Consider the following 22304-nt stretch of genomic DNA (forward strand, 5'->3'; position numbering starts at 1 on the left):
TCTGGAAGCTAGAAACCCAATATTATCATTAGGGTTTGTTTCTACTATGAAGGAAGGATCTTTTTCTAGGTCTTGTTCATTGTTCTGTGGATAAACATCTCTCTGTGTTTTTCCACATCATCTTCCTCCTATGCACGTCTCTGTGCCCATATTGCCCCTTTTTATAAAAATACTAGTTATGTTGGATTTTGGCCCACCCTAATGATTTCATTTTAACGTCATTACCCTGGTGAAGACCCTGTCTCCACATAAAATCACCTTCTGGAGTACTAGAAGTTAGGACTTCAGCATGTGGATTTTGAGAGGATACTCAACATTAAGGGTCAGGATAATCATAATGATTCAGAAGCCAGTTCAGCAGAATCAGAGTGTACAGATGCCAGAAGCTGGAACAAGCTGAGAAATCCGCTAAGTCACTTTAGTCATGTCTGACCCTGTGTGACTCCCACCAGGCTCCTCTGTTCATGGAATTTTCTAGGCAAGAACACTAGAGTGAGTTGCCATCCCCTCCTTCAGGGGATCTTCCCGACCCAGGGATTGAACCCAGGTCTCCTGCATTACAGGGAGATTCTTTACCGTCTGAGCCACCAGGGAAGCCCGAGATAACCTGATAAAGCAGACCAAAATTATGAACTCCGTGGGAAATGAAGGGGTGAAGCAGCGCAAAGGAAACTGTCACTAACATACACACAGGCACTGGGAAAGATACATGTTCCGCATTTGTGGTTTGGTGGGAAAATGTCAACTTCAAGATGTCTCTACATCCCTTTGTCTGTAGAGTTCCATGAACTGTGAGTTATTTAAAGGCATTTTATGGATTTAAATCGTAGTATAAAATTGAGTCTCCATACAGCTCATTTTCCAAGGAAGCATCTTTCCTCACTGGCCTCTTTTAAAAGCGAGGCGGTTTAGTTGCGAAGTCATATCTGACTCTTATAACCCCGTGGACTGTATGTACACCACCAGACTCCTCTGTCCATGGGATTCTCCAGGCAAGCATACTGGAGTGGGCTGCCATTTCCTTCTCCAGGGGATCTTCCTGACCCAGGAATCGAACCCAGGTCTCCTGCATTGCAGGCAGATTCTTTACCAACCTAGCTGGAGATTAGCATTATTTGTGATGGCCAAGACATGGAAGCAACCTAAGTGTTCACTGACAGATGAATGGAGAAACAAAATGTGGCCTATGTACACAATGGAATATTATTCAGCTTTAAACAGAGGGATATCCTGCTACTTGTGACAACACAGATGGACCTCGAGGGCATCATGCTAAGTGAAATAAGTCCAACAGAAAGACGAATACCATATAACCTCACTTGATGTAGAATCTTTAAAAAAGAGAGAGAGAGAGAGTGCTCATAGATACCAAGAACAGATTAGTAGCCTCCAGAGGCTGGGGGTGGGCAGTGGACAAAATGGGTGAAGGTGGTCAAAACATACAAACTTCTAGCTATAAAATAAAAAAAGCCCTGGGAATGTAACGTAAATCATGGTGACTATAGTTAATAATCCTATATTAAATATATGCAAGTTGCTAAGACTAAATCTTAAAAGCACTCATCACACACACAAAAAAGTGTAACTCTGTGAGGTAATAGATGTCAACTAGACTTACTGTGATGACCATTTTGCAGTACGTACTTGTATGGAGTCATTACTGAAACATTGGTAATTAACATTACTTCAGTAAACATTACCTCCTGAAACAAGTAAGTAAGAGCAGGAGGTTCATCATAACACATGATACGTCACTGTATAGGGACTGCCTTATAGGACAGAGTAGTCGGGATAACACCTGAGGATCCCTTCAGGATATATTATTGAATGGTTTTCCGAGTATTCATAAAGATGAGAGTTTTTTAGATCTTTTTACAGTTTATTCTTAGCACACACACAAATTAAAATTTTTGTGATAGAATGCCAGTGTTCTCAGCGATAGAGAAGCTTATGTTGGATTAACTCTCCTGCTGATAACTATTGAAAACTCCAGATGAAATATTCTTAAAAAAACAAAACTTAGAATTTGAAGACGCTAGAGTCTGATCAAGAAAAGGCAGAAAATGTTGGCAGTTTGACCCTTGAAAGAAAGAAACTGGAATGCATGAGATCTACAGTTACGCAGCTTCTCCTCTGAGGGCACTCCACATTCCACAAAGAACAACTGCGATTCAAGGCCATAATCATATAATCTTGAAGTGTCTGAAGATGGAATTCAAGGCTGCCAGGGTGGCTGGGATTTAAGGGAGGAAATTCCAGAGAGAAGGCAGTCATACAGAAGAGAGTTCCACTTCTGTATTAAAATTCCCTGTCATGCTTGAATGACTTCTAAACTGCATATGTGCGGGGAAAGGCCAGTGAGCCCAGTGGAAAACAATAACTGAACCACTGAAGAGCTGAGCAGAGATGTCAACATCTACTGCCTACGACTGCCTATACAGTATGGAATTTGAATCTCACCCAAGTTATAGGGAATCTAATGTAAATCATTACAAATACTTGGGTTTTTGCCTGAAACCTCAGAAAGGCCTTTCCTTTAAGAATAAAGATTCACCCTGAAACTTAAGAGCAAAACCAAAGTAGATCATAACAAAATGTAATCCTCAGTATTTACAAGTTCAGCTAGTGATTTGTCTGAAAGAACAAAAATATTAATACTCTAAAGGTATAAAACAGAATCTAAAGCCTCTATAACATACCATGCAAAATATTTATTGCCTAACCCAAAATTAAAGAATATGTGTAGGAATAGGAAATTGTTATCCATAATCAAGAAAAAAAGTAACCTAAATGTTGGGATTTTCAGACAATGACTTTAAAGTAGATATTAAAATATGTTCAAGATGTCCATCGGCAGATGAATGGATAAGAAAGCTGTGGTACATATAAACAATGGAGTATTACTCAGCCATTAAAAAGAATACATTTGAATCAGTTCTAATGAGATGGATGAAACTGGAGCCGATTATACAGAGTGAAGTAAGCCAGAAAGAAAAACATCAATACAGTATACTAACGCATATATATGGAATTTAGAAAGATGGCAATGATGACCCTGTATGCGAGACAGTGAAAGAGACACAGATGTGTAGAGCGGACTTTTGGAATCAGAGGGAGAGGGAGAGGGTGGGATGATTTGGGAGAATGGCATTGAAACATGTATACTATCATGTAAGAAACGAATCGCCAGTCTATGTCCAATGCAGGATACAGGATGCTTGGGGCTGGTGCGCGGGGATGACCCAGAGCGATGTTACGGGGAGGGAAGTGGGAAGGGGGTTCATGTTTGGGAACGCATGTACCCCCGTGGTGGCTTCATGTCAATGTATGGCAAAACCAATACAGTATTGTAAAAGTAAAATAAAGTAAAAATAAAAATTAAAAAAATAAAATAAAATAATGTAAAAAAATAAAATGTGTTCAAGAACAGAAACAAAAACATGGTCATAGTAAGCAAAAGAAGAGGCCTCTCAGCAGGGAAATGAAAATGATTCAGACAAACCAAATAAAAATTCTGCAACTGAAAAGTAACATGTTTAAAATGAAAATGTCATTGGATAATCTTAAGTGAAAAATGAAAATGATGAAATAACGGGGGAATAAACTTCAGATCAGTAAGCATTATCTAATATGAAGAACAATGAGAATGAAGATTAAAAACAATGAGCAGAACCTCAGTGAATTGTAGGACAGTGTCAAGCAGTATAATATACATGTAATTGGGGTCCCAGAGGAGAGGACAGAGAAGTAGATCAGAAAAAACATTTGAAGAACTAATAGCTGAAACCTTCCTAAACTGGCTGAAAACATTAACTTACATGAAGCTCAACAAATCGTGCTGCTGCTGCTAAGTCGCTTCCGTCGTGTCCCACTCTGTGCGACCCCATAGACGGCAGCCCACCAGGCTCCTCTGTCCCTGGGATTCTCCAGGCAAGAACACTGGAGTGGGTTGCCATTTCCTTCTCCAATGCATGTATGCATGCTAAGTCGCTTCAGCATGTCTGACTCTGTGCGGCCCTATGGACAGCAACCTACCGGGCTCCTCTGTCCACAGGATTCTCTAGGCAAGAACACTGGAGTGGGTTGCCATTTCCTTCTCCCAGCAAATCCTAAACAGGATAAAGAAAAGTAAAACCACACCTTAAAAGATTATAGTAAAATTGCTGAAACCTAAATTAAAGAGATCTTGAAAATCTTAAACATTGGTAGAGAAAAATAACATATTATGTTTAAGGTATCAGTGATGCAATTAACCAGAAGATTCCTACCACAGAGTACAGAGGCTGGAATACAAGCAAAGACATCATTAAAGTGCTGAAAGACAAAAAAAAAAAAAAAGAAGAAGATAAATAAATGTCAAGTTAGAATTATAAATCTAGCTAAAATATCCTTCAAAATAAAGTGAAATAAAGTTATTTTTGATGTTATATAATCTGAGAGAATTTGTCTCCAGGAGGCTTGCACTACAATAAATGATAAAGGAAATTTGTCAGACTGAAGGGTAATAATATCAGGTGGAAGTTCAAACCTACATGAAGGAAGTATTTACAGGACATGAAAAAATATGTGTAAATATAAAAGATTATTTAATGCTAAAAATAAGATACTGTTTTATGGAATTTATGATGTATGCAAATATAAAATACATGATAAAATACCTCAAAGGATAAGAGAGGGTAAGTGGAATTGCATGACTACAAGATTCTTACATTTTATGTGAAGTGATATATAATAGTATTAAATGCAGGTAGGCTGGCAGTAAGTTAAGGATGCATGGTGAAATACCTAGCAAAACACTAAAAATATCCAAAAGAGCATAAATGCCATTGGAGGCATTAAAATAGAATACCGAAATAGGTTAGACTGAAAAGACTGCCTACTGTCTTTAAGATATACAGTTTAAGTACAAAAAATAGCAGGTTGAAGCCAAAAGAGGGAAAGGTAGACTGTAAATAGTAAGTATAAGAAAGCTAGGGTGATACTATTAAACTACCAAATAGAGTTCTAGATGGAAAGTATTAGAAGAGGTAAAAAGAAGATTCTCTCTTTCTAAAAAGGTTAGTTAATGAAGAAACCATAACAGTCACAATATGTGTGTGTTTGCTAATAGATCATCAAAATATGTGAAACGAAAACTGAGACAACAATAGAAATCTTTTAAATCCCTTTCTTCACTAATCGATTAAAAAAATCAAGCAAAATATTAGGAAGCACATAGAAGATTTGAATATCAACAACCACCTTGTCCTAACTGAAATTTATAAAACGCTACCCAAAAAGTGTAAGATATAATGTAATTAAGCACATGATTCGCTCACCAAGATAGACCTTATTGTGCACAGTAAAAGGCATATCAGTAAATTCTATAGGATTAAAATCTTAAAGAATATGTTCTATGATCACAGCATGATTCCATTATAAGTCAATAGCAATGGAATTCCAGGAAACCTCTAATATTTAAAAGTTAAATCGCATTCCTAAATAGAATAATCAAAAAGGAAAGTAGAAAATAATTTTAACTGAATGAAAATGCATGTACAATTTATGAGCTTTTATTGGATCCACTAAAACAATATGCACAGCAGAAACAAATACATAACTTTCCATGGCTAGATGAGAAGAGAACAGAGGTGAACGACTGTAATTTATGTTTCCACTTTAAGAGGCTAGAAAAGGAAGAATAGAGTAAACCGAAATAATTAGGAAGAAATACATATAATAATAGGGGTAGAAATTGTAAAACAATAGAAAAAAATTAAGAAAGCCAAAATTTGTTTCTTTTAAAAATTCAGTATAATTAGCAAAACACTGACGGAACTAATCAAGGAAGAAAAGAGGAAAAATCTAAATTACCAACGTCAGCAAAGAAAAAGTCATCATAACTGCATATCCTACAGAAATTTAAACAGTAATAACTGGATATTATGAATTAATTTCTGCTAATTAATTTGACAGCTTAGATGAAATAGTTTCCTCAGAAAATGTAAGTTATCATAACTGCCATGAGAAAAAAATAGAATATCTGAATGACCCTATTACTATTAAAGAAATTTGAATTTGTATTCAAAACTTTTCCACAAAGAAAATTCCTCCAGAGCCAGATGGTTTCACTGGCAAATTCCATCAAAACTTAAGTAAGAAGTATTTCTACCAATGAAACACAAAAATGATCTACTAGTCTCACACAAACTCCTTCAGAAAATAGGAGAGGGAGAAAAACTACTGAATTTATTGTTATAAAGTCAGTGTAACCTTGATACCAAAATATGGCATAGGATTGTAAGAAAGAAAGTTATCACCAATAAGAAAGTTATCACCCAATATTTCTTATAAACATTAAAAACTTAAACGTCTTAACAAACCATTAGTATATATGATCCAATGATACACAAGGATATGATTCATTATAACCAAATAGGGTTTATCATAGGAATGAATAGTTGACTTAACATTAGAAAACATAATCAATATAATCTACCATATTAATAAAATAATGGAGAAAACCATATGATCCTCTAAATCAATGAAGGAAAGGCATTTGACATGATTCAGCACCCATCTATGACTTTTAAAACTCTCAGCAAACTAGGACAAGAAGAGATCTTACTTTATCTGACAAAGGGAATCTGCCCCCACACCTCCTGCTAACATCATATTTAATGGTGAAATACCAAACACTTTCCTCCTGAGATCAAGAACATAGCATTAATGTCTGCATTATCTTCTCTATTTAGCATTGCACTGAAAGTTCTCAGTTCAGTTCAGTTCAGTCGCTCAGTTGTGTCCGACTCTTTGCAACCCCATGCACCGCAGCACGCCAGGCCTCCCTGTTCATCACCAACTCCCGGAGTCCACCCAAACCCATGTCCATTGTGTCGGTGATGCCATCCAACCATCTCATCCTCTGTCATCCCCTTCTCTGAAGTTCTAGTCAGTGCAATAAGGCAAGAAAAGGAAATAATAGACATAAAGATTGAAAAATCTTTTGGAAAAATCTGTATGAATGATTGCTTATAGAGAAAATCCTAAGAAATACAACTACTAGGGCTTTCCAGGTGGTGCCAGTGGTAAGGAACCCCCCTGCCAAATGCAGGAGACATAAAAGGCACAGGTTCAATCCCTGGGTCAGGAAGATCTCCTGGAGGAGAGCGCGGCAACCCACTCCAGTATTCTTGCCTGGAGAATCCCATGGACAAAGGAGCCTGTGGGCTACCGTCTACAGAGCCCAAAGAGTTGGACACAACAGAAGCAAGTTAGCACACATGCTGCTAGAACCAGGAAATGAATTCAGCAGGGTCAGTTTACAAAACTCAACTGTGTTTCTAATAGCAATAAACAGTGAGCAGTTGCAAAATGAAATAAAAGCCACCCTGTTTACAATGACATAAAATGCTGAATAAACATAGCAAAAGACATTAAACCTTGAGGAGAGAAATTTTAGACTTAGACGGAGAGACGTTCATAAATTGGAAGGCTGCTGCTGCTGCGGCTAAGTCGCTTCAGTTGTGTCTGACTCTGTGCGACCCCATAGACGGCAGCCCACCAGGCTCCCCATCCATGGGATTCTCCAGGCAAGAACACTGGAGTAGGTTGCCATTTCCTTCTCCAATGCGTGAAAGTGAAGTCGCTCAATTGTGTCCGACTCTTAGCGACCCCATGGACTGCAGCCTACCAGGCTCCTCCATCCATAGGATATTCCAGGTAAGAGTACTGGAGTGGGGTGCCATTGCCTTCTCCGAAATTGGAAGGCTAATTGAATGTTAATATGTCAGTTCTTATATAACTGTGACGTAATGTTAATCAAAGGTCAGTAGGACACTGATAGAAAATGACAAGTTGCCTTGCAAATTTTATAGACAAGCAAGGGACCTTGGTAGCCAAAACAGTGTTGAAGAAGAGCAAATTTGGAGGCCGTACAGTACCTGATTTCAAGGCTTACTGTAAAACTAAAGTAATTAAGATAGTGTGGCACTGACATAAAACAGATAAAATAGAATCTGGAAATAGACCCACAAATATATGGTCACCTGATTTTTGATAAAGACATTAAGCTGTTGAGTGGGGAAAGCCAAGTCTTCAACAAATGGTGCTTGAGCAGCTACTGGGGAAACATATGAATCTCACGCCAGACACAATGGAGATGGATCACAGACCTCAACAAAGCCAAAACTGCAAAGCTTCTAAAAGAAAGCATAGGACAATTTCTTTATACCCTACAATGATTTCTTACAGAAACCACAAAACCAGAGAAAAGAAAGCCCTGATGAATTGGACTTCATCAAAATTCTAAATCTATGGTCATTGAAATGACAAGACAAGACCCAAACTGGGAGAATATATTTACAGTACATATACCTGACAAATACTTTGTGTCCAGAATATATAAGGAATTCTGACAATTCAATAACAAAATGATGAAAACACAGATATTTTTAAATGGGCAAAGCCTTGAACAAAACAAAAGAAGATATATAAGTGGCCAATAAGGAACTGAAAACATTCATTTTACTGATAATATTCATCTTCAGGGAAATGCAAATTAAAGCCACAATGAAATACTACTATATACCCACTAGAATGATTAAGACTGAAAAGACCAACACCACCAAACAATCATGGGTTATGAAGCAACTGAAACTCTTGTGTATTACTGTTGTGAGTGTAAAAATCACATAACCATTTAAAAAAACTGTTTCTTATACACGCATTTATTGCATTCCCCAGCAATTAGGCACACAGTTCCATCTGTAATTATTAACATGGGAAAAATGAAAAACATATGTCATTAAAAGGTTAGTACAAGAATTTTATTAGTGGTTTTACTCTTGATAGTCAGAAACTGGAAACAACCCCAATATACATCAACTGCTAAATGGATAAACAATTCTGGCATATTGGAATACTGGAATACTTTCCAATGTATTCATTATGGAAACATAATGGAATATTTCTAATAAAAAGTTAACAAATTCCCCAACATCATCTTTAGATCCAGTGCAATCTGAATGAAAATTCCAGCAAGTTATTTTGTGGATATCAACAAACTGATTCTAAAGTCTGTAAGGGAAAAGGTGAAGACGTCAAATAGCCAATACAAGAAGAAAGAAGAACAAAGTTGGAGGGCCAAACTACCCAGCTTCAAGGCTTACTATAAAGCTACAGTACTTAGCAAAAAAGTAGCTAAGTAATGATGGAACACAATAGAGAGCCCAGAAACAGACCCACCTAAATATAGTCAGCCAGTCTCAGAAAAGCAATTAAAGACAATCCGATGGACACAGATGGTCTTTTCAACAAATGGTGGCGGAACGCTGTATATCCACATATTCAAAAAATGAATCCAGACACAGCCTTACACTCCTCACTAAAATTAACCCACAATGGATCGCAGACCTAAGTGTAAAACACAGCACCGTAAAACTCCTGGAAGATCGCACAGAAGGAAACCTACATGGGGACTTCCCTGACGGTCCAGTGGTTAAGACTTCACCATGCTCCCAGTGCAGAGGACATGGGTTTGATCCCTGGTCAGGGAACTAAGATCCCGCACGCTGCATGGCACAGCCAAAAGAAAAGGAAAAAAAAAAAAAAAAACCTCCATGACCTTGACTATGGTGATGACCTTTTAGAGCAAGTGACTAAGGCAGACAGAAATCCTTTTAGATTTTACATCTTTACTAGAAAAGTTCTAGGAATAAGGAGCAAATGGAGATCTCCCAGACACAGGGAAGACTGCAATTTGGCAGGGTCACTGTGTTGCTTAATCCAGATTTGCCCACCACTGGCCAACCAATGCTCAAGTCTGAGGTCGAAAGCATAGGCTTGTAGAAAACTCCTAAGGCAGCACCCATCTGCATTTGAACAAAATAGCGATAACTTTAAAGAATAAATGAGGATTCAAAATGACCTTCATAAATTAAGGAAACTGGATTAAACACAAACAGTTAAATTTCTACAAAAAAGAAATAACAAAATGTAGTGGAAGGAAGTGGTCTGCCCGGCATGCACACTGTACAATAAAAGACTGGGAAACTATTATGAGCTCAAACTGAACTAGAGCAACCCACAAAACCTTCTTTCTCCAAAGTTAATACAGTAGTTGGAATATATGGTAAGGGCCCATTACCTAGTAGAAACTGAAGTCGCTCAGTCGTGTCCAACTCTTTGCGACCCGTGGACTGTAGCCCACAAGCTCCTTTGTCCATGGGATTCTCCAGGCAAGAATACTGGAGTGGGTTGCCATTTCCTTCTCCAGGGGATCTTCCCGACCCAGGGATCGAACCCAGGTCTCCCACATTGCAGGCAGACGCTTTAACCTCTGCACCACCAGGGAATCCCTTAAATACAAGAATACAGTCTCTCAGAAAACTTCCTATAGGGACACAGAACTTCAGATCCAAGTACTAACATCGAAGATTTCAAGGGAGGCAAGGAAGCCAGGTTGAAAGAAGAAGGGGGAGGAGGCGGGAGACGGGGGCGAAAGGGGTGGCCTTACAGATGTCTCCTGCCACCTACAGATACCCAGGCGTTATGGGACTTTTCCCTGGGCCTCTAGAAAAGGGAGGACTGGAACTCAGCCCTACCATAAATCAGCCCAGACCAGAAGCAGAATTCGAGTTCTCTGCCAAGAGGAGGTGATCAGTCTCTAATCCTCAGCTCAGGCTGAGGGCCCTTCGACCAGATTCCTGCATCCAGGACCGGGGGACTAGAAAAACAGGGAAGGATAGGAAGGGTTAAGGAGAGGAAAGAGAGAGGGAAGAGGAGAGAGGTCAATAAAGTCTCTTGTTCCTTACTGGTCGGGGCACTCTGGCCAGTTGTCCGCGTCAGGAGAAGACCAGGGACAAAAGGGTCCCAGTTGCGGCTGCTGGGTCTGGTCCATTGGCAGGCAAGCTGGCCCCTGAGTACCCCGAGTGGTCAGGATGTCAGTCTCAGCGAAGAAGAGTCTCCGCCAGAGTCGCCATTTGTTGCAGGAAGAGGGACCCCTTCCAGGGCCTGAAACCGGGCTCTTGTCTAACACTCGGAAATGAATTGTCTGAGGAGACACATGTGCTGACAAAGCAAGAGATCTTATTGGGAAAGGGCACCCGGGTGGAGAGCAGTAGGGTAAGGGAATCCAGGAGAACCTAGTAGGCACTCAGTAAATTCTTATTATTACTATTTAACAGTAATAAAATGTGACATAGAGAGAAAGTGAAAAGAGAGGAAGAGGGAAAGCAACCCTGTCTCTGCAGTTGGTACAGATCAGAGCTTAATGAGAATTTTCATCTCTCCTTTTAAAAAGATAACACCATTAGAAGGGGTTAAGTTTACAAAGACTCTTGAGAGTCCCTTGGACAGCAAGATGAAACCAGTCAATCCTAAAGGAAATCAACCCTGAATATCCCCTGGAAGGACTGATGCTGAATGTCTACTACTTTGGCCACCTGATGCAAAGACTCACTGGAAAAGACCCTGGTGCTGGGAAAGATTGAAGGCAAAAGCAGCAGCAGGGTGACAGAGGATGAGATGGTTAGATGTATCACTGTTAATTTCTGGGAGATAGCAAAGGACAGGAAAGCAGTCCATGGTGTTGCAAAACGTTTGATATGACTTAGTGACTGGACAGCAGCAGGAAGTTTACAAAGTTCTCGTGAAGCTGGGGCTGTGAAGAAAAAGGCTGAGTGGTCAGTTTTCTCCAGAGATGTCAGCCGGAAGTGCTCTTCTCCCGGCCTCCAGACTGTAGGACCAGAGGCAAGCAGTTCATGGCTTTACCTGTCCCCAGAGGTGGCTGGAGAATTCACCTCCACCGCTGCTGATCTTAAACATCTTGGAAGACTTGGATATCACTGACTGGGGGAACAAAGTGGGTCTAAATGATGTCCAAAGCTCCTTTCCAGGTGTCTGATGTGTGCCTGTGAGTCATTTATAAAGGTGAAAGGTGATCCATGTTATATCAATGAGTTTATATCAACTCCATCATTTCAGGCTACTGTATAGCAAACCACCATAGACTCAGTGGCATATAAACAGCAGAAAGTTATTTCTCATAGCTTTGGAGGCTAGCAAATCTAGGATCAAGTTGCCGGCCGGCTCAGTGCCAAAACCAAAACTTCCTGGCTTGCAGGCGGCTATCTTCTTGCCGTGTCTTCACACTGCAAAGAATGGAGAGACAGGAAGCGAACTCTGCCGTGTCTCTTCTTGTAAGGAGGCATTAATCCCATTTGCGCTGATGCTATCTTCATGACCTCATGCCTCCCAAAGGCCTGCCTCCTAATACCTAACATTAAGGATTAATTAATAAATGAGGATTTCAACATATAAGTTTGGGAGAGGGGACACAGCCCATAGTTATTTATTAAACATATCTTATGCCCATTGTAGAATTACCTTAGAAAATGTTAAATATGGAGGGAAAATATACAAAGGAACAGTTATGTGCTAAACATATAAAGAAATCTCTCACTTATGCATGTGCTTTTAATAATAAGATTATAGAAACTAATCATGTAATAGGTTTTGGAATTTGAGAGATCAAAGTCGATTTTAGAACTGTTACCAAAAGAGGTTATTTTCTTTTTAGAGAAATCTGAAACCTTCCTGATATTTATTTTGGCCATAGCAATTGGTGTCTAAAATGATGAACTGTGACTGTTCTTTTAGCCCGTGAGGTACCTTCCCGAGAGACTGCCTTTCCGTATCTGTTTAAGTCATTTGCCAGGATCCTGTCTGCTAGGAAAATGAGAAATCTAGTATAGGCCCTTTGTCTAGAGAAAAGTGGCCAGATCCCGTTTCTCCAACTCTTAATCACAGAATAAAAAATAACCATGGAAGGCTCTTTCGGGCTCCTCGGACTCCCTCCTTATGTAGATGCAATGAGATTGAAGGCCTTCGAGAGGTGTGGTGTGTCCAGTGGATATGGAGGGAAGACTTTGACCCAGCCTTCAGGAACCAACTGGTCCAACCGGGAATGGGCAACGTTGCTGAAAGGGAGGAGAGGGCAGGAAGTTGTTTCACCTGAGGAGGAAATTAGATGTCACTCTGTGCTGGTTGTTAGTCATTCAATCTTGCCCAACTCTTTGTGACCCCAGAGGATGTCAGGAAGAGACGGGACTGGCTAACCACTCCAGTATTCTTGCCTGGAGAAATCCATGGACAGAGGAGCCAGGTGGGCTCCATGGGGTGGCAAAGACTCAGACATGACTGAGTGACTAACACTTTCACTTTGTGTTAATTGTACTCTCAGGTTAAAATACTAAATGAATCCAGAAATGTAGATTGGAACTTATGCCATCCCAGAACAAGGCTGCAAACCTTAACTTCCATATCCATACACCAGACGGAAAGGCCCATTGTCCCAGAGATCATAAAAGAAAATTCTTTGACCAAACTAGGAAGTCCGATCCCATCTCCTGTTCAGTTCCCCTGGACTCATGCTTTCTGTTTTCTCTATAGCTGGATTCCATCCAAGCATATCTCTCAAGGTGTCAGCTAGGTCAGGGTATCTCAAGCTTTTTAAATTTTTTTGTAATTTAAAGGGTATGTAATTTAATTGTGATAAAATACACATAACATAAACTTTACCACTTTAAGCATCTTGAAGCATACAATCCAGAAGCATTTAGTACATTCACATTTCTGTGGCTACCATCACCACCAAGTATTCCCAGAGGTCTTCATCTTCCCAAACTGAAATTCTGTTCTCATTAATACCAAGTTAATAAATTGCCATAGCCAATATCTCTCTGTTTCCTCTTCCCACTACTCCACTTGCTGTCTCTATAATTTTGACTACTCTAGGGACCTCATAGAAGTGGAATCAGACAGTATTTGTCCTTTCATGTCTGACTTATTTCACTTTGCATAATGTCTTCAAGGTTCATCCATGTTATACCATGTGTCAGAATTTCCTTCCTCTTTAAAAAGGCATTTTCTTTCCCTTTAAAACTGAATAATATTCCATCATGTGTATAGACACTTATTTATCCAGTTATCCATCAATAATCGTTTAAAGTACACCTACCCTTTTAGCTGTTGTGAATTACACTGCTATGAACATGAGTGTACAAATATCCCCTCCTGCTTTCATTCTTTGGAGTACATACACATCTCAAATTTTCGAATATAACCTACTCAGTCAGCCACACAGCACATCCTGTGAGAGTGTATGTTTCAAACGAAAGTGTCACAAAACATTACCTGCCATGACACTGATATTTTCTATTCTTAGTATTTTTTTTTTTTTAGTGCAAGTCAAACCACACAAATTCATTTTTGTCAACCCAGGTTCACAAGACATAGTAAAGGTTACTGACCAACAAACGAGATATTATTAATAACTTGTGCCAAGGAAGGGAGGGAAGAAAAGGAAATGACGTGCAGGGGCCCTGCCACGTTTGTGGCCCAGGCTTGGTCACTGATGAGGTTGACCTCTTCCAGCCTCCTCACAGCCTGGAGAGGAAGTTCTTCCTTCCCATTTTATAGGCGAGGAAACCAGGTCTTGTCTAAAGATCTGCCTCCAAGGAGTCTGTCTGCTGCACGGCCTCTCTCTGGCCCACCCTGCCCGACAGGCTAGTTTATAGGCAGTTCTGCAGGACTCCCCTCAGAGAACCCAAGGCATTATATTAGAGCCAAAGAAAGCTTTGACTCAAGGGAGTGACAACTCGGAAAATTCCAGGACCCATTCACAGCCTCGCGGAACATGTATTTGGAGTGACTGCTGAACAGGAAGGGTTATTTTGCACCAACCTCTAACTCGGCCAGAGAAGCAACCACTCCTCTCACTTGATGATTAAGGTGGACAGTCTGTGGAAGTGAGCTTGGCACCTTTGCAATGAGCTCTTTCAGTCCAAAGAGACATTCATTAGTAAACTGGAGCTCCTCTGTATTCAGTGTGGTTGTAGCAGATGGCAATATTTTTCTGAGTCACTCTGGCCAAGGGAGACTGCGGTAAATCAATAAATATTACCATATGTATTGATGGCAGTACGTAATCAATAAATATTGCCTGACATTAACAGACTGATTATGCTTCATCCAAATGTTTTCTTTCGTAAAGCTGCTTCACATTCTTGTGTTGAAGCCTGGCCCAGCATTTAGAGCATAATACTCATTCAGTAAAAGATTATTAGTGTGAGTAAGTGAATGAATGCAGGGTAACAGGGAGGCTGGTTTGAATGCATCCGCTGTGTATTTCGTACATCTTCTTTCAGAAATACTATTAGCTTGATTTGCTCTTTCTTTTCTGTGGATTTTAATTAAATGTAAATCTGCAAAATGCAGAGTTTGTATATTTACAAACTGAGTTTCCCCCATCCCTCCCACCCCCAGATCACAGATTCTCTTTGCACTCCCATGCCTCTCTCTAATGCTGGTCCCTTCTCAGGCAGCCTGGTACCAAAATGCATACTCCTCAGGCATTCAATGTCTAGTTTGTGCCAAGCACTCTGCCAGACACATTGTCTGATTTCCATCTCACCACAGTCCGGTGGCATTACTGCATCTCATATTACAGACGGGAAAGGCAAGGTCTCAGCGAGTGAGATCTCGCAAGCTGGCAGTGACAGACCTGAGATCCATGTTGGAGGCACTGCTTTAGGTCTGCCGCAGAGAGCTCATGAAGTAGGATAGGAAGGAAGAAAGCCTGTTTCTGAGCAAAAGGCTGGCATCTCCCTAAAAGCCCTGATCCTCTGCTCTCCCACCATAAAGTTTAGAGAGCTGTAGCCCACAGAGCCCGGGAGGAGGCTTGCGGGAGGAGTCAGGAGGAAGCCTGGTTACAGGCCATGAGTCAAGGTGGTGTTTCCGCACAGTGATGGAGGTCTTGGAAGGAGCAGGGGCTGGAGTCTGGAATTCAGCTGGCAGTCTAAGAAGCTGGCAGAAATCAAAGGACAGTTCCCCAGCCCTGGCCCACCTGCTCACCTCAAAGGGCCTTCTGCTGTTGGCAGAGTGTGTCTTGGTAACGCAGTGTTCACGTGATCCCCCTGAAGCATGTAAAGTATTTAAGCCTCAAGTTTCTGCCACAGAGAATTCCATCTCCACTTTGAGCTTCTTAAATGACTGAACAGTTTTCCCAGGTGGCGCTAGTGGTAAAGAATCCACCTGTCGGCGTGGGAGATGAAAGAGACACAGGTTCAGTCCCTGGGTCGGGAAGATCTCCTGGAGGAGGAAACGGCAGCCCACTCCAGTATTCTTGCCTGGGAAATCCCATGGACAGAGGAGCCTGGCGGGCTGCAGTCCATAGGGTCGTAAAGAGTCAGGTACAACTGAGCGTGCACACACAGACACACACACACACACAGGAAGGGACAGGGACTGTAGGAATAATGGACAGGTGACAAAACATTCACACACATGCGCTCATCCTTCTGTGTGAAGAAGGTCATTCCTGCTTTAAAAATGATGGCTCTGTGGGATATAAAGCATCCCTTTCAAATAGTACCGTGGGGTTATATGTATCATGACGAAGAGGTTACAAATACTGAATTCTAACTGTAGACCAGACTGTGTGCTAATGCCTCCTAAACTCGGAGGGTTGTACAAAATATAACAGTGATGCAGGGACAGCTGGCATAAACTGAACACAGGATCACCCTGTAGGTGAGTCAGTTCTTTGAATCCTCACAGCACCTCGAAAACATCGACAGCATCAGAATCTCCCTTTTTATAGATAAAGAACCCAGGCTCAGAGAGCTCACATACGTAGCGTGTCCCAGCAAGGAAAGTCCCCTACAAGCGCTGGACTTGAAAGCACCTTTTCTTTGACACCGCCTCAGCCTGCAGAAACATGGGCTGCACTGTAGACCTAAGCGCTGCGGGGCTCAGCAGCTGCTTCCAAACACAAACAAATGAAGCTCTGCGTCACCAGATGGCGGGAAACCCGGCGACCGGGGACTGTTTCATTTGAAAGTCTGTTTAACACTAAATTGAGAGGATTGAGTGAGATTAATTGGATTGTAGGGATGGGGGAGAGAGTATTATTCATTTGCTTTCGGAGTTTTGGCAAGTAAGGAGAATGAATAAGCAGGGTGAGACGAGAAAAACAACCAGTATTTGGGGAGAACTCATGACCCTACGGCCTTACTTCTAGAAACAGGGTGATGCTACTTTCAGAAGCAGATTACTCTAAAAACAGAGGATTTTTAATGCGTAAATACATAAACTATCTTTATTTTTAATTTTGAAAAAATAGATGTTATCCATCTGACCACAAAAACAAAAACAAAAAATCTTTTTTTCTCATGAGTCACTTGTGAAAATGGAGGTAGTCTCTTAATTTTGTGAGTTTTGTTTTTCCTGCGGACAGTTTCGGCTAGGTCGTATGACTTTCACCCCTTCAATTTACTGAGCATTTACTGTGTGCTAGGCACTGTTCTAAGATTTTACTCGTATTATTCTCACAGCTCTCTGGGATGGTTATCCCCGTTTACAGCTAAGGGAAATGATGCACTGAGAGGGTGAGTAATTTGCCCAGAGTCACACAGCTATTGTGTGACAGAGCTGGGATTTCAACTCATTGTGCCGCCTGAGCCCATGCTTTCAACTGCACTTCGCTACAGCCTTCATTTCTGCTATTAGACTGCAGATTATTTCCAGATACTAAACATGACTGTGTCTGTAAACTGCAGAACAGCACTTCTAAATTGTGTTATCCCCCTGGGAGTACTTAGATGTTGGAGAATACACTTGAATTAAGAATTAGCATAATTAAGGTGTTTATCTTATCTTTAAATGTCTGTAGCATATCATTATTTTTATCTTCCCTTGAGAATGTCCAAGAGGTGATCATTTCATTATATTTTGAAGTACATTTGAATTCTTCTTCTTTTTTTAATCATACCATTACCAATCATGCTGTACAGCCTTAGAGTCAGAACAGCAGAATTCAGTGCCTTTGAAAGCATTAAATTCAAGGTTCAAATTTGAAAGAAAAGTGAGCCATTAAAACTCAAGTATTTGTATGGTATCTGTTGCTTGGACTAAGACCGCATGTTGCCTGAGGGACCAGTTCACAGGTTCTGGATTCAGGGGATAGTGGGTCAGCCCTGGAACTCTGAGTGGACTCCTTCAGTATCAGGATGTGGTACCCTCTGTGGATCTTTCATTCACGCTGGTTGATCAAAAATAAACTGAAGCAATGCCATGGAGAATGCTATCCCTAGACCAGAGACATTCAGAAGGACAGGAGTGGAAATGCCTCTTCTGCCAGGAGTTGTCAATGGAAGTCTTTGTTGTTTCTCGTCCCTCTGTTTAACCTCTAAACTAGGATTGCCAGATAAAATACAAGACACCCAGTTCCCTTTGAGTATCAGCTGAATAAAGGATAGTTTATGAGTGTATGTCTCATGCAGTATTTGAGACATGTGTACCACGTGCTTAGCCGCTCAGTCGTGTCCGACTCTTTGTGACCCCATGGACTGTAGCCCACCAGGCTCCTCTGTCCATGGGGATTCTCCAGGCAAGAATACTGCAGTGGATTGCCATTCCCTCCTCCAGCGGATCCTCCCAACTTAGAGACTGAACCCAGGTCTCCTGCATTGCAGCAGATTCTTTACCATCTGAGCCACCAGGGAAGCCCAAGAATACTGGAGTCGATAGCCTATCCCTTCTCCAGAGTACCTTCCCGACCCAGGAATCGAACCAGGGTCTCCAGCAATGCAGGCAGATTTTCTACCAGCTGAGCTATCAGGAAAGCCCCATTTGAGACATATTTACACTTAAAAAAAAAAACCGGGTGGGAGGCATATTTTTTTACCTGAAATTCAGATTTCACTGGGGATTATGTATTTTTATTTGCTAACTCTAGCAACCCTGCCAAGTCACACATAGACTGTAGGTCCAAGTGAACTCTAATTTAAATATATAATTTATCAAAGAATAGAAGAAAAAGAGGGGAAAGATGGGAGAGAAGAGAGACAGGAGAGAGGTAAAGTAGTAGGAGAGAGAGAAAATAAGAATGTGTTCAGGCAATCTGCCAAGCAAAATAACTAACATTTTGCAAGAAAGAAATTCTAAAGCAGGTCATAAGATGGAAAAAGTCTGTTTCACAGACTCTTTGGCCTGAACATTGGCCAAAAGAAGAAGGGAAAAAAAAAAAAAAGCAGGCATCCTATTAACATGTGAATACCAAAGCTCATCCAGGAATGGAAACACTTGGAATTTGAAGGTTCTTAGTTTTCAGCTTGGTTAGAATACCCCAATTCTTTATTAATTGCAAGGAGGATTTTGCTTTTTCAGTGAGATGCTTCGGTAATTCTATATCAAAGAAAGCTAACTTCCGTTTATGTAACTAAGATGCATTTGAAACTTCATCGGTCGTGTTTTGCTTGCTTGCTTACGCTGACATGCAAAAAAACTATCAGATGCCAGACACGGAGGAGAATTTACCTGTTTAAAAATCACACAGTTCTGCTGTGAAGCATGAAAATGGCTTTTTTGTTGTTGTTGTTAAGTGAAAATATTAACTGACAGCTCAAGTCAAGTTTTTGTTTTTTTTTTCTTTAATCTCTAACCAGACAAATTACTATAACCAAGAACTCTCTTGCCTTAATCCTGGACACGTCACAGGCATGACACTGTTCTGTAGGAGATGGCTTTTTAACTGTGGATGAGGGAAAATAACCTTTGGAATTTTTAGGATGTTATTACAAGCAAGTTTACTAGTTTTTGACTTACTAAGCCACAGCTGGAGCCAGCCTTCATCGGGGTAAGAATATTTTCATGCTGCTATTATCTTGTTCATATTTCAAGCGTAGGATTATTATGTTGGGGGGAATATGGCCTTTGAGGCGTGTACTGTCTGTTGAGAATGCAAATGTGAATGTCCTATAAAAAGAGAGAGAAACTGACAGCTTCCGTCTGTGCCGTAAACTTAAAAGACTCCAACAGATGAGGCATTGGGGCTGTTGGAGCAGGGACTGGATCACACCACCATTTTGGATAAAAGAAAATGTTTCTCTGGGAGGTATGAAAAGGGCTGGGCTTGCAGCCTCTGTCAAAGCCAGACAAGTATGTGTCAGGCTCTCATTTTTGTAGTTTTTGTATTGTTGCTGCTGCTTTAAAAAAAATATCAGCAGAAGAGAGCAGGGAATTTTCAGACCAAATTAATTCTGAATCTACTTGATCAGATTTTCTCTCGAACTAGTGAAATGTGGCTTTTTCTCCCACCTTGTCTCTGTTCTGCATCTTACTGTTTCTTTCATAAGGTTCCGTGTGTGGTTAGTTCAGAGAAAGAGCAATGTTATTCTATATGCTTTCCCTTAAAGAAGCTGCAAAAACAGTTCCAAAGCCAGTCTCTCCCCAGCGGGCAGAGCTGACCTCCCCACCGGCCTGGCTGCCTCGGAAATGCGCTGACAAGTCGCAAGGAATCACATCGGTCCACCTGCAGCAGCCAGGCTGGGAGTAGGCGCTGTTTTGATAGGAAAAATGTCCAGAGGAAATTGTCAGGTGATGTCAGCAACAGAGAAACAGTCTGTATGGTGACTTCAGTATCCTTCCTGACCAGGTTGCTTTTTCAGTCCCGTCTCCTCACTGTGGTTCTTAACCAGGGTGCACACCAGATCTCCTGGGGAGCTTCTGGAAATGTCAGTAGCTGTGCTCTGAGGACTTAGTGCTTACCCCTGTCATTCTGATACACATCTTTGGTTTAAAACATACTTGGAGGTCTCAAACCCAGATCACCATAGGAATCACTGAGGAGGCTTTACAGTGCAGATTCCTAGGCCCCCTCCACCAGAAATTGTTATTCATTGGGGCTGGGTTTAGGCCTAGGAATCTGTATCTTTTAAGTTTCCCAATTAATGTTGCTGATTAGTCAGATTTGGAAACCCCCTAGGCCCCAACGGAATCACACAAATTTCAACAAGGGAAGCATTGTAGGTTAAAAAGAAAAGTGATCATGCGTTCAGAGGCTTTGGGGCAGTGTCCTGTACTTGGTTTGTCTCCACCTGAAATTGCCCCCTAGCTTTGCGCCTCTCTGCTTCCTCCTGACCCATTTCCCTTCCAATTCCCTGACCTGGTCTCCTCCCTCTGTCCTTCCACAGGCCCGGTTCATCCTTTCCTTAGGTATTCTTTCTCCCAGCCTGCAACATTCTGGTATTTTCCCAAACCAGACCAAATAGCCACACCCATCAGACGTTGTGACTGCCGGGCTCTCATGCTTGTCCTTTCTCTCCCATCCTTAGACCTCCCATGGGCCCTCCTTTCTGACTTCCTGTCCTCTGCATCTGGTTTCTGGCATCTGGACTTGTGTGCCAGCATGACCTCTTTGTCCTGGGCCGGACCAGTGGCCCTTTCCCAGCCCCTAACTTTCCTGACATCTTTGCAGTCTATGACCTGTAGCTCGTGCCTGCTTTGAACCATCTACTCTTTGCTGTCCAGCTGCCCTCGCTCGATTTGGTTTGTTGTTGTTGCTGTTCTTACCAACGCTCAATCTTTGATCTGTTTCTTTTTCTCAGCAGCCTCCTAATGGTGATGTCATCCATCCCCACATCTTTTACTCTCACGTCTGTCCAGGAGCCTCCCACACCAAGATCCCTAACTCTCATGTCTTCCTCGAGCTCCTAACCAGTCTTTCCAGCCAGTCACCAAGACCTCAAACTCTTACGTGTTCAGAACCTCACATTCCTCTCCATTCCACCCCACCCCCAGATCTTTCTCTTTCATTAGTGCTGCCACCCAGAGTCAAAACCATGGGCTCTATCTCCTTCCTTAGCTCCAGAACCCAGTCACTTGCTGTATCCTTTCACGTTCTAACCCCGTAGCTTCTCCTGAGTATAATAATTCTAAACCTTTACGTCTCTGTAGCCATACCTTTGTTCAGGCCTTCCCTGCTTTGTTCCCGGCCTTCTATAGAAGCCTGATCTTCCTGCTACCAGTTTCTTCATTCCAACTATATGATTAATTTATCTAGAGTACATTTCTGATCATGCCAAAATGTGACTTAGCCAGGGATTAGCACACTGACCTGGGAACGTAATACATTCCATGATCTAGAACCGTGTACTTTGTTCTACTAACTGGATGATTTAGGGGCTCGAAAAGCAATAAAGGGCAAGAAACATGATTAGTCGCTTGTTGGTTTTAAGGTGGCAGTCCATGGCGTCTCATAGAGTCGGACACAACTGAAGCGACTTAGCGTAAAAACAGATCCTAAAAGTGGAGTGGCTGTTCATGGTGGGGTCCACAACTTCTGAGACCAGTACTTTATTTTACCCAATTATAGCCACAGGTATGATACTATATTTTGATTCTGACCATCTGCCTAGAGCTTTTATCATACATCTGAGATCTGAGCTATAGTGGATGGTTATATTCTTATATTTCTTTAAACT

The 22304-nt window shown here is 41.3% G+C and overlaps 1 protein-coding gene across 9 annotated transcripts in view; it reads left to right on the top strand.

Moving 5' to 3' along the window:
- The window catches only part of AFF3 (ALF transcription elongation factor 3), a 628609-nt gene that overhangs the window by 440475 nt on the left and 165830 nt on the right, over positions 1-22304 (top strand). For 6 of the 9 annotated variants that reach the window (XM_060412422.1, XM_042246414.2, XM_042246415.2 and 3 more), the window contains one exon: positions 17376-17429. The exons of the other annotated variants lie outside the window; for them this stretch is intronic. In XM_060412422.1, coding sequence (XP_060268405.1) covers positions 17376-17429 — 54 coding nt within the window. The remainder of the gene's footprint in view (positions 1-17375; positions 17430-22304) is intronic. 9 annotated transcript variants of the gene reach the window in all.

The sequence above is a fragment of the Ovis aries genome, chromosome 3 (assembly GCF_016772045.2).
Source record: "Ovis aries strain OAR_USU_Benz2616 breed Rambouillet chromosome 3, ARS-UI_Ramb_v3.0, whole genome shotgun sequence".
Taxonomy (NCBI): domain Eukaryota; kingdom Metazoa; phylum Chordata; class Mammalia; order Artiodactyla; family Bovidae; genus Ovis; species Ovis aries.